Source organism: Astatotilapia calliptera, chromosome 13 (genome assembly GCF_900246225.1).
Source record: "Astatotilapia calliptera chromosome 13, fAstCal1.2, whole genome shotgun sequence".
NCBI lineage: Eukaryota > Metazoa > Chordata > Actinopteri > Cichliformes > Cichlidae > Astatotilapia > Astatotilapia calliptera.
This window is the reverse complement of record NC_039314.1, coordinates 27,884,273-27,896,370: the sequence shown is the minus strand read 5'-3', so window position 1 is coordinate 27,896,370 and position 12,098 is coordinate 27,884,273. Positions and strand designations below refer to the sequence as shown.

At 41.1% G+C, this 12,098-nt stretch overlaps 2 protein-coding genes across 4 annotated transcripts; both read left to right on the top strand.

The window, feature by feature from the left end:
* Window positions 1-242: 242 nt before the first annotated feature.
* LOC113034612 (carbonyl reductase [NADPH] 1-like) lies at window positions 243-6,933 on the top strand. Its single transcript, XM_026189320.1, has 7 exons — window positions 243-438; window positions 2,802-2,916; window positions 3,358-3,527; window positions 3,610-3,717; window positions 5,046-5,254; window positions 5,362-5,415; window positions 6,290-6,933. The coding sequence occupies exons 2-7, from the start codon at window positions 2,804-2,806 to the stop codon at window positions 6,461-6,463; spliced, it is 828 nt and encodes a 275-aa protein (XP_026045105.1). The 5' UTR covers window positions 243-438; window positions 2,802-2,803; the 3' UTR covers window positions 6,464-6,933.
* Window positions 6,934-7,623: 690 nt separating this feature from the next.
* Window positions 7,624-11,565, top strand: LOC113034610 (carbonyl reductase [NADPH] 1-like). 3 transcript variants are annotated; one of them, XM_026189316.1, is made up of 8 exons: window positions 7,624-7,726; window positions 8,087-8,120; window positions 8,839-8,953; window positions 9,726-9,895; window positions 10,015-10,122; window positions 10,630-10,838; window positions 10,973-11,026; window positions 11,143-11,565. In XM_026189316.1, the coding sequence occupies exons 3-8, from the start codon at window positions 8,841-8,843 to the stop codon at window positions 11,314-11,316; spliced, it is 828 nt and encodes a 275-aa protein (XP_026045101.1). In that variant the 5' UTR covers window positions 7,624-7,726; window positions 8,087-8,120; window positions 8,839-8,840; the 3' UTR covers window positions 11,317-11,565. The 3 variants fall into 3 exon arrangements, with proteins under 3 accessions (XP_026045101.1, XP_026045103.1, XP_026045102.1); XM_026189318.1 differs by having other exon boundaries at window positions 8,054-8,120; XM_026189317.1 differs by having other exon boundaries at window positions 8,033-8,120.
* The last annotated feature ends 533 nt before the right edge of the window (window positions 11,566-12,098 follow it).

The window sequence follows — 12,098 nt, the reverse complement described above, 5'->3', positions numbered from 1 at the left end:
TTACTTTATTTAAAATCAGCCTCTGTGTCCTTCCTCAACCCTGAAGTCTGGACAGCATCATCATCGCAGCAAGGAAGATACCTCCGTATCCTGTTCTTGCAGCATATAATCTAAAACCTTAACCCTGTAATGTGCATTTCTGAAGCCTTAACTGACTTTTGCAGATATTCTGAAGGATATCGTGGAGAAGACCTTCCTAAAAGTTGAGAAATGCCTAAATATATATAGAGAAATGCCGAAATATTGTCCTCCTCGCAGTACAGCTCATCCATAACCCAACCCACGTGTTCCACTTGTTTTTCCGGGGATGCGCACCGATCCTGCGCAGAACGCCGCCCTGCTTTTCTTCTTTTTCTGTTTTTTTTACAGTCGTACATTTTCATGTGCAGCGCTTTTTGTCCTCTCTGCAGCCTCATTCAGGACCAAACCCCAGCTTCAGTAAGTGTGAGGCCTCCGCTACATCTTACAGTTTTCGTTTGTCGGCAGCTTGTTTGAATTTTAGCGGATTTAAGGAGGCGTCGGGCCGACCTGCAAACTGAAAGTCAGCGTTATGTAACAGAGAGAGAGACGCTGGTGAAAGGTCTTCGGACTCTCTTCGATCAAAGGCTTTTAAACGGGAAGTTTGGACAAATTATTAATTCCACGCTGTAATTTACAGTCACGTTCTGTTTGCACATGCCTCGTAAAACCAGTGTTGTCAACTTAGCGACTTTGACGCTATATTTAGCGAGTTTTCAGACCCCCTTCGCGACTTTTTTCCAGAAAAGCGACTAGCGACAAATCTGGCGACTTTTTCTGGTGTTATTAGAGACTTATTTATGACGTTTTTTTTTTTTGACGTGAACGAGGGTATCGCCCCTACTCTCAACAAGCAGCGGTTGCTGTCGTTGGCACCTCGCCCGCGCCAAAGCGCTCACAGGTGGAGGATGGTCCTCACGCAGCTGCTATCAGGGTAGGAGATGTTCACCTCTATGCGTCCAAACTGCAAATGAATCGCGCATGAGCGAAGCCGCTGCTCCCGCACTGACTAACGCAGTCAGTTCTTCACTGTTATGCTGTTTTGTGGATCACAAGGTTTAAAACTACTCATAAACACACACACACAAAGTAACTCCACCAGAGTGCCTATTTCGGGTCACTTTTGCCGGTGCAAACCCGGATAAAGGTGCAGGGTTGGGATTGTGACATTAAAAAAAACAAACAACAATTGCTAAAAGAAATTTAATTTGTAGTTCTAAATAAATTCTAAATGCATTTAAGACGTTTTTTACTCACTTTGTCTCTTCCACGATGTTATTTCTCTCTCCAACAACGTAGTTTACAATTAAACTAAACTTATTTAATCCACATTCTGCAGTGCATTTCAAAGCTGCAGTATGTGCATTCAATTCATTTCTCCCCTGAAACTATTGGAGCAATATATGTGGATTTGTTTTCCCACTATTTTTCTCTCTGGAACTGTCATCGTGACTCAGCAGGCTTCCGTTTTTCACTTTGACCTCTACGCACTTACAGAGCTGACTCACTTTATCTAAACGTAAGTCTGTTTGCCTCCTGTTGGTGTGTTTAACGCAGCGGTTGTCAAACCCTCTTTCACAAACAGAGAAAAACAGCCATGAAAAACTTTTGTTTGACATCCGCGAAACTGCTCATTTACCCGTGCAGCGCCCTACATGTACAATATCCAAGTAAGAAATACAGGAGATGAGTGATCTGGTTTACAATGAGGCACTGTTTCAATTCTGCTTTAAAAATATGCAGAACATCCCTTTATCCTAATTAAAGGGGGGGAGGAGATGTGTGTATTCATGATCGTTTATGTTAATGAGAGTGTGGGGAGTGAGTTGGAGGGCGGGGTGGGGTGGGCTGCTTTTAACCATGTAAAGCACTTTGTGCTACATTTTTTGTATGAAGAGTGCTTTATAAATAAAGATTGATTGATAATAAGCTATTCCAGTATTTACTTCCTTAAACTGACAGTGCACTTTTTTCCCTCACTGATTTTTCCCCTTAGACTTCCACCAGGCCTGAAGCTGCACTTAGATGTAACATACATATTCACGGTTGGGCCAGTTATCCAACAGCTACAGATGAAAAACTGGGGAGAGAATTTAAAAACTAAAGCAGACAAACACTAAATTGAGAAGGAAATAGGCCATCTATAGTATCTGACACATAAAGGACACACTTGGAACAAAGGGACAGAAAACTCAGGCGGTGGCTGCCCTCCCATGCAACCACCGTGTCAGGGCAGGCACCCCAGCCTCAGTGAGCTAACTGTGCCTTCAGGCTGCAGCAACTAGGAAAACTGCACAGCCCAGAGAACCAAATAAAAGTCTACATTGGGGCTGGACTGTATGCCTGCACAGGGACACAGGAAAAAGTGACAGCACTGTGTAGCATAGAGTGGAGAAAAAGTCAAAAACACCTGCCAGAAAATTTTCGTGCAGGAACCCCCCCCCCCCCCGCTTTTTTTTTTTAAACGTTTCCCACACAAATAACAAATAAAACAACACAGATGATTGTGCTTAGCTGTGAGCACTGGGTCGTGATGCTGACATCTCAGTACATTCATGTCAGGCTGCAATTAAATGAATATTTTAGAGAATTCTTTAATTTTATCTGTTTGTACGATTTTTTTTTTAATATAATAAAAAAATCAAATTCAGCCTGATAATGTCGCTAAAACTTTATTTTTCTTAGATAGCCATTGCTCCCAGAGCAGGGCCCACCTCCAAGTTGAACCAACACTTGTGTGAACTCATGACTTCAGACACTGATGCCTCTCTCTCTTTGTACAGACATGTCAATCCGAGTTGCCGTGGTAACTGGAAGTAACAAGGGCATTGGTCTGGCCATTGTCCGAGCGCTCTGCAAGCAGTTTGAAGGAGACGTTTACCTCACTGCCAGAAATGTGTAAGTGACTCACCTGGTGACACCTGGACCAAGTTGATAAATGTTCACGTATCTGCAGTTTAATCATCTCAACACTTTTGCATACCAAGAGCTTAAACAAAACTAAAGCTCGGTCAGAGCTAACAGGAACTGCATCTGTGGTTTGTTTGTTCATCCAAGCTTCTTGCTTCAGGCTCTGAGCACGCACACGGGGGTAAAAAAGAACGTTTGATTATTTCAACCTGAAATTGTGAACACGTCTTGCTGCACATTTGTTCCATTATGTGTACAGCAAATGACCGTGGTAATGTGGCCAGGCCAGTGATGGAACTTCATCATGTTTCAGGGCCTTTGGGGACAAAATGAAGAGAGAGAGACTGAGAATCTCAGCTGGTATAAGGTGTAAACGATGAGATTGAAGACAAAGTGAATATAAATGAGGATGTTTTGCTCCTCTTGCAGAGGCCGTGGTGAGGCAGCGGTGAAGGCTCTGAACTCAGAGGGACTGAAGCCCCTGTTTCACCAGCTGGACATCGACGATCTGGACAGCATCAAAACCGCCGCTGAGTTCTTCAAACAGAAATACGGAGGAGTGGACGTCCTCATCAATAACGCTGGGATAGCTTTCAAAGGTAGTTTACTTCTTGTGCTGATGTATATCATAGTGCTGTGGAGCTGCACACACTGTTGACGGAGATCACGCTGTCTCCTCAGTGGCAGACACGACTCCGTTTGGCACCCAGGCGGAGGTGACCCTCAAGACAAACTTCCTCTCCACCAGAAAGATGTGGACTGTCTTCAGTGAGATCATCAAGTCTGGAGGTACAGCTGGACCTAGGGCTGTGCGATATGACCAAAATCTCATATCCCGATAAAAGACCTCGACCGTCCCGATAACGATATAAATCATAAAAATTTTAAATTTTCTGTGAATCTCGGGCAGCTCGACTTGTGTGACGTGTTTCCAGCTGGGCGTCGTGTACCTGGAGTTGAGTGTTTTAACCGATGCATGAAACGATACATTTTTAGACATAAGTTGTAAAGGCCGCCGTTTTCTTTGTGAGTATTTATTTCACGGCGTGCTGCGGGGAAAAGCCTGTTCTAACGTTTGAGTCTAAGGTTTATTTTTTAGCACCTGGCGGCTCTTCTTTGTTCCTCATCCATAAACACTCTGCATACTTTTTCACGCGATTCAGTTTATTTTGAAAAGTTTCAACAGGATCTTGAGCTTTATTCTGAAAGGTTTATGTCGAAAATAAACAAGCGGACACGTGATGGTTTTACCGTCGTTGTTGCTAACGACAACGCATAAAAACAGTCGCTTGTCCGTCCTTAGTGTGGTTATATTAAATATAAGAGAAAGAGAGAACTTTAAGAAATTAATACAGCCACTACAGTGACCATCAGAACCATGAAAAAATATTGCCGTAAACAGTTTATTTTGCGACACCATGAAACAAATGATAGCGCAAAATGAAACGATAGATGTTTTTATATCGTCATCTGATATATATCGTTATATCGAACAGCCCTAGCTGGACCCAGTCTGCATCATATTTTACTTGAAAGTTTGCATTTTTAATTGAGTGAGCGTACATGTCAGTAACTGATAATGAGAAACTTTTAGTTTTTAAATATATTAGACATCAATCAGGAAGAGTTGTTTGGAGTCTTCTTCTTGCTATGATGTCTGTATCCTAGCTGTATGCCAGTTCGCTTCTGCAGATGATAAAACTATGCATCTTCGATTATGCAGCCTCCCTTCCTATTTGTCCTCCAAATTAATTTTAAGACCTCCTTCAGCATGGCTTACTGAGATTTATTTCTGCCTGACAGGCAGGAGAGCAGAGGACAGATGAGAAGAATAGGCATTGGCTAAAGAAAGCAGGAAAGCTTTTTCACAGCAGCCATTCTGATACATCATAGCTACATAAACACGGGTCTAAAAAAACAAGAACACACATTTAACTGAACATCAGAAGTCCTCCTGGAGAACCTGCTCAAAGCTTATCCATCAGTCTCTGAAACAAACCTCAGATGGAAGCTGTTTGGAGTTTAAAGTTTAAAGGACTCTAAGAGCACGAAGGAGACAAACGTCCTGTTTGTTTTCCATCTTCAGATTCTTGTGTGTGTACGTCTGTGTGTTTTAGGTCGTGTGGTGAACGTCTCCAGCATGGTTAGTGTCAGTGCTTTGAGCAAGTGCAGCCCGGACCTCCAGCAGCGTTTCCGCAACGAGAACATCACAGAGGAGGAGCTGGTGGAACTGATGCAACGATTTGTCGATGAGGCCAAGAAAGGCGAACATAAAGAGTGCGGCTGGCCTGACACGGCCTATGGAGTGTCTAAAATTGGAGTGACGGTACGTTTGATTAGTGCGTTCGCTGTTATTAAATCAGAGCCATGAAGATTTGACCTGAAACCATATTATAAGACACTGATTATATTTGTGTGTGGATGTTTTTAAAGGTGCTGTCCATGATTCATGCTCGTCGTCTGACCAAGGAGAGACCGAATGATGGGGTAACTGAAATATATAACTAACAATGCAGAACTTCTATATTCAGTGGTTTTTGTTTTGTTTTTTTTGTGGTCTTGGGTCCATGAAATTAGGGGTGGGCGACAGAAACGATATAAATTTGGCCAACGATAGAGAATTGCGCTATCGCTCTATCGCGATAGCGCATGTTGATGATGTCATCAAGCTGCGCCTGTTTTGGTCAAAAGCATCGCAGCGGCTACAACCATTATCATCTGCAAATTATGGCGGGCGACAGTCACAGCAAAGAGATTAAGCACTTTTGAAGTATGGGGAAAGCCAAAAACTGTGCTTCCTCCACTTCCGTAACATTGATTCATTAATGTTGAATTCTCTCGCAGCTGTTCTATTCCCATAACTAACCTCGTATTGTGGATGAATGATCTCAGTTGTTCTCCTGACTGAAGTATGTATAGCATCCTGCTGTGCGATTGCATTTGTCCCTGACCACCAGAATCCGTCACGTTAACTTTTATCGAGTGGAAAAAAAAGTTGGCGTTCATCCTCCAGCTTCACTGTGCTAATGTTATGCTAACATAGCTGTGTCGCTAGCAATCACGTAGCACAACATTATATACCAGGTAGTCCAACTTCAGTAACCCTGCGAACGCCACTGCTGTTTAGTTTTCTGTCTTCATTTATGTTGGAAGTGGTAGCAGAGCTGTACGTTTGAATTAGTTTCAAAAATCTATCAGTCAGAACATGGTATGTCATGTTTAGGTGGAAACTAGCGAGCTAACGTCCTGTTAACTTCTAACTCCGTTAAATTTAATAAATTCTGTATTTACATATATCGCCCAGACCTACATTAAATCGTCGTTGCTAACAGATTTTGTTTTCATTTGATTCTTTTAAAAGATCCTGTTGAACGCCTGCTGCCCAGGATGGGTGCGCACTGACATGGCTGGACCAAAAGCTCCCAAGTCACCAGACGAGGGCGCTGTCACGCCGGTCTACCTGGCTTTGCTGCCATCTGGAGCCAAAGAGCCTCATGGACAGTTTGTCTCTGAAAAGACTGTTCAGAAGTGGTGATGAGCGTGTGAAACTCAAAGCGATAACACAATTTGGTGAAATCGCAAAACTGTGAAACATTTAAAGAATGAAAGTCACCCAACATAACAAACAATCAGTAACATAAACTGACATTGCTAAAGCTCTGGGATGGGTTTTTTTTAGGACAGAGTTTAACTCTTATCCAAATAGTTTGGTAATAGAACCCAAATTGTTCGTTTTATTCTCAGTAACAGTACAGTACTGTGTGTGTGTCTGCTAGCTGGAACGAATCAAAATGAAAGTGAATCCTTGAAATGTTGAATTGTCGGCAAAGCCTTCAGTACATAACATTTTCATATCTTTGACTTCATATACTTGCCTTAACTGGATTAAGCTAATTGTTCAGAATTACTAGAATTCTATACAAAATGCTGTTTTTTTGTGTTTCTTTAAAATAAAACATGTGGATCTCCAGTCAAAATACCAAATAAAGTGACTTCAAAACATAAGGTTGAGTGGTCTGAATGTTACAGTGTCCCTGTATTACACACCCAGAGTGCATCAGCCACTCCTCCACCATCTTCACCTTTTCTTTGGTTTGTCCAGTTTCCTCTTCACGTTTGTTAGGTATTTTAGTACCATGGTAGCATTTACTGGATATTGTTTTATAGTGACATTATACAGGAAAACTCTGTCATTCAATAAGGCCCCTTTGTTTTAGTTATTTTTCTCTTTGACCCAAGAATTGATGTGTGAGAATCACAGGCTGGTACAAGGTTGAAATACCACAGAGATCACTCCCTCAGCTACATTAGTTTCTTAATCTTTTAGACGCCTGTTGAAGGCCAAATGGTTTGTTTCAGATTTCACTAATGAAAGAACTCTTTGTTTTGTGCCTTGAAAATATGTCGCTGAGATAATCACAATTGTAGCTGAACTGATAAACTACACAAAGGATGCTTCTTCACCCATGGGCAGGAAGACGCTGCCTTATCTTGGTCTGTACTGGTTTAAACTGATAAATCTGCTGTCTCATGAATTTTACCCTCTATATAAACTGTTGTACTTGTGAATAAAGTTGAGTCAATTTGGGAAGACAACCTGAAGCAGTCTCTGTTTTCTTGTTCTCCCAAGCTGCTCCCGAGCTCGTACTAACACGCTGAATGGCATGCTTGAATATTACTTGAGAATATATTTGACTGTGTTACAGACTAAGGGACATTCTCTGCTGATAGACGTCCACGCCTCGAAGGAAGTCGATCCACGGATTAGGCCCTGGAAACCGTTTCCTTCAATGTTTCTGTAAGGAAATCTGTCTCCAGCATCTCGGAGCTCTCGGATATTTTCTCTATAATAAGATTCTTTGGAACATTTTTGGCCATTTTGAGAATAAGCAAACCTGTAAAAGCTGATGCTCTGCACTTAACCAGCGTATAAACTATTGTCTGTTTAATCAGGACAGCAGCAGTTTTCAGCTGTATTAACAGAATAATTTTTTTCATTTTGGTTCAGTATTGAATGTTATTGTTTTATGTGTACTTTTAATATTCAACTACCTGTTAGTTTATCATTGCTTTACATGCTGATAATGTTCAAAACTCCACCCAGCTTCCCTCCCACTATTTGCAGTATATCATTCATTGTCCTCTGCATCCCTCTCAGTGCTGCTACAGCTCCCTTCAGAATCACAACAGCAGTAAGTAAGAAACCTTTTTTATCTTTTGTTCCACATTTGGTAGCTGACTGTTTCTTAAAATCTTCTCATAATTCTGAGGAAATGGTTATATCCAAATATCCTCTTTTAAAATAAAAATGGACTGAAAACAGAGAGTACATTTTAATCATATCTCAACTTAAAAGTAGGTCTAATCATATTTTTACATGTTATAAAAAGATGTCCCAAATCGGTTTATTTTTTCTTGAAGTTTCATCAAGGCTGTCGTTCTTAACATTCAGGGGATTTCATAACATGTTTTCCTTTTTCGAATCTAATTTATGATCAAACTGATTTAATGCGATGCTATAATTCCACAGCCACATTTAAAACGGTTTCAAAAACATGAGTTTACATTAAAAATGAGTTTTATGATAAATTCTGCAAATTTTGATTTAATCCATCTTTAATTTCTTGTGTTTTTCATTGAAAATATATTTGGATTTGTCTGTTTTAACATGTTGTCATGACTCTGCAAGTCTTACAATCAGCCCTCTTACACTGCTGATAAGAGAACTGACCTACAACTAAGGAGCTATTCCATAAATATTCATACATGTTTTTTCTGATGTGGGAATACATGTGAATGCCTCAGCCTGATTCTCCTGATATTGTCCTGCAGCTTTATGTCCTCCAATCTGATAATCAGTGGCTCAACATGAAACTTCATACACTCATATCTCTCTTTCTGCATGTGCAGACATGTCGACCAAGGTTGCAGTGGTTACTGGCAGTAACAAAGGCATCGGTCTGGCCATCGTCCAAGCGCTCTGCAAGCAGTTCGATGGAGACGTTTACATCACCTCCAGAGATGTGTAAGTGACTCACCTGGTGACAGCTGGACCTGGTTGAGGCGACTGAGGTCCTTCAACATCTGCCAGAAAATGCTGAGGATTTTCTATGAGTCTGTTGTGGCCAGTGCGATCCTCTATGCTGTTGCATGCTGGGGGAGCAGGCTGAGGGTCGCAGATGCCAACAGACTTAATAAACTGATCTGTAAGGCCAGCAATGTTGTGGGGATGGAGCTGGACTCCCTCAAGGTGGTGTCGGAGAGGCGGATGCTGTCCAAGATAAAGACAATGTTGGATAACACCTCCCACCCACTCCATGACATGCTGGTCAGTCACAGGAGCTCGTTCAGTGAGAGACTGAGATTACCGAAAAGCACCACTGAACGACACAGGAAATCATTCCTGCCTGTGGCCATCTCCCTGTACAACGCATCCACTTAACACACTGTTTGCTGCTACAGCTACACATGTTTCTTTTCCAAATATTTATTTATAAGTGACTTATGTATGTATGTATGTATATATATGTATATATTGTACTATTCTTAGTTAGCGTATTGTCTGTCTTGTCTTAATGTTGGTTTAAAATGGAGCACTGTAACAAAAAATAATTTCCCCCAGGGATCAATAAAGTATTCTGATTCTGATTCTGATTCTGATTGATTGATGTGAAGGCCTTCACGTGTAACTGTGGTTTTTATATCTAGACATTCACCTAACTCTGAAGTTTCACAGTGAGGTCCACAAATATTCAATTAACTGAGAAGTACATGAAACTTTTTTGGTCCTTTTGCAGAGGTCGGGGTGAGGAAGCAGTGAAGACTCTGAACTCAGAGGGACTCAAACCCAAGTTCCACCAGCTGGACATCAATGACTTGAACAGCATTAAAAACGTTGCTGCCTACTTTAAAGGGAAGTATGGAGGAGTGGACATTCTCATCAATAATGCTGGAACAGCATTCAAAGGTAGCATTAGAACTCTATAATAATACATATCATCCTGGATCAATGTATATGGTAGTTTAATACTGCAGCTATGAATTGAAGTGGATGGCGTTCACAGCATGTTAACTTTTTCCTTTCAGCGTCAGATCCAACTCCCTTAGGTGTTCAGGCAGAGGTGATCCTGACGACAAACTTTTTCGGAACTAGAGACATGTCGACACATTTCCTGCCAATGATCAGAGCTGGAGGTACAGATGCAGAGACTCTGGTGCTAAGTGCACAAAAAGTAAACAAAGGCATTCAGATTTGGTGTCACTCTAAGATGGGGTCACATGCATCCTGTTTGTTTGAATCAGTTTTAATTGTCATTGACATTAGTCTATCAGGAGTAATAAATATCCTATCTCTCTCTCTCTCTCTCTCTCTCTCTCTCTCTCTCTCTCTCTCTCTCTGTGTCTATCTATCTATCTATCTATCTATCTATCTATCTATCTATCTAGATATATAGATATATATAAACTGTTTCTATAATGTTGAGTGTTTCTAAAGTTCACTGATCTAGCTGTAAAATGGAAGCTGTATAGTTCTGCCTAAGCTGAGTAACCCAGACACCACTTTAACAAAAGTCCTCTGCAGAGCTGAATAATTGAATGAAACACCAGAAATACCACCCTTATTGTAGAACATGGTGGAAGTAGCATCATGGGTGTTGCTTTGGAGCAGCAGTGAACGGCAGTTCTTTGTATGTATTTTAGGTCGTGTGGTGAATATCTCCAGCATGCTTAGTGTCACGGGTTTAAAGCAATGCAGCCCAGAACTCCAGCAGCGTTTCCGCAGCGAGGACATCACAGAGGACGAGCTGGTGGCACTGATGAGAAAATTCCTCGATGATGCCAAGAAAGGCGAACACAAGCAGCATGGTTGGCCTGATATGGCATATTCAGTGTCTAAGATTGGAGTGACGGTACATTTACCCAGTTTTTCTTCAGGATGTTAGATTAGGAGGTTGACTAATGAACTGATTAACTGAATCAATTCAAGCCTTTTTTTTTCTCGGAGACTCTGATTATAAATATGGGTGTTTGTTTGTGTTTTAAGGTGCTGTCCATGATTCATGCTCGTCGTCTGTCTAAGGAGAGACCAAATGACAGGGTAACTAAAATAAGACAAGCTCTAATGAACTTACATACAAAGCCATCTCCGAACCTTTTGGAGTCCACTGAAACCTCATTTCTTATTCATGGACTCGTTGTTATTCGTTTTTCCAGATCCTCTTGAATGCCTGCTGTCCAGGATGGGTGCGCACTGACCTCACTTCACCAGATGCTCCCAAGTCACCAGACGAGGGCGCCATCACTCCTGTCTACCTGGCCCTGTTGCCTCCAGGAGCCAAAGAGCCTCAGGGAAAGTTTCTCTCCGACAAGGAAGTCCAGCCGTGGTGAAAGAGAGTTTAGTGTGTGATTCCACATGAAGAATTATTTGCAAGAGATTTAAGATTTAAGAAAAGTGATGTTCCAGGCATCAAATACACACACCATAGCATACCATAAAATAATCTGTGTTAAAGTGACAGTGTTCATGATGACTACTCAATTTGTGGCATGTTTCTAAAACTGGATTCCTTCCTTTTTGATGTACAACTCAAACTTGCATTAACTGAAATCAAATAAAGTGCTTTTAATTAAGACTCATTTTGTGTCAAAACAATTCAACAACTTCAAAGTAAGGTTATTAAAAGCACACAATAGCAATAAATCTACATTGTAAATGTATTTTTCTAATATAAAATCATCCATACTATCATAGATCATCATAAAAAATATGATGAGGCTGGGGTTTTAGAAGTAATGCTGCAGCTGCATTTGGCACCATGAGACAGTTTTTGAGAGCATCTTGTCAAGTCACACTTGCATTTGTACCGCAGGGTTCAAGGTGTGTCTAAATTAAACCGCTACTTAAAGACATACAGCTGTCTAATGTCCAACCTTCCTCTTATTTGTAAAATTCTTGAAAGAGTAGTTATCAAACACCTGACTGATTAGTTGTAGAGGAATGGTCTATTTGAAGAGTTTCATCATAGCACAGAAACAGCACCAGTGAAGGTTGAGAATGACCTCGTGACCTCGGACAGTGAATTTGGTACTTGTCATGTTAGAACTCAATACAGCATTTGACACTTTTGACCTTCATATTGCACTTCAGAGATTAAAACAACACTGGTATT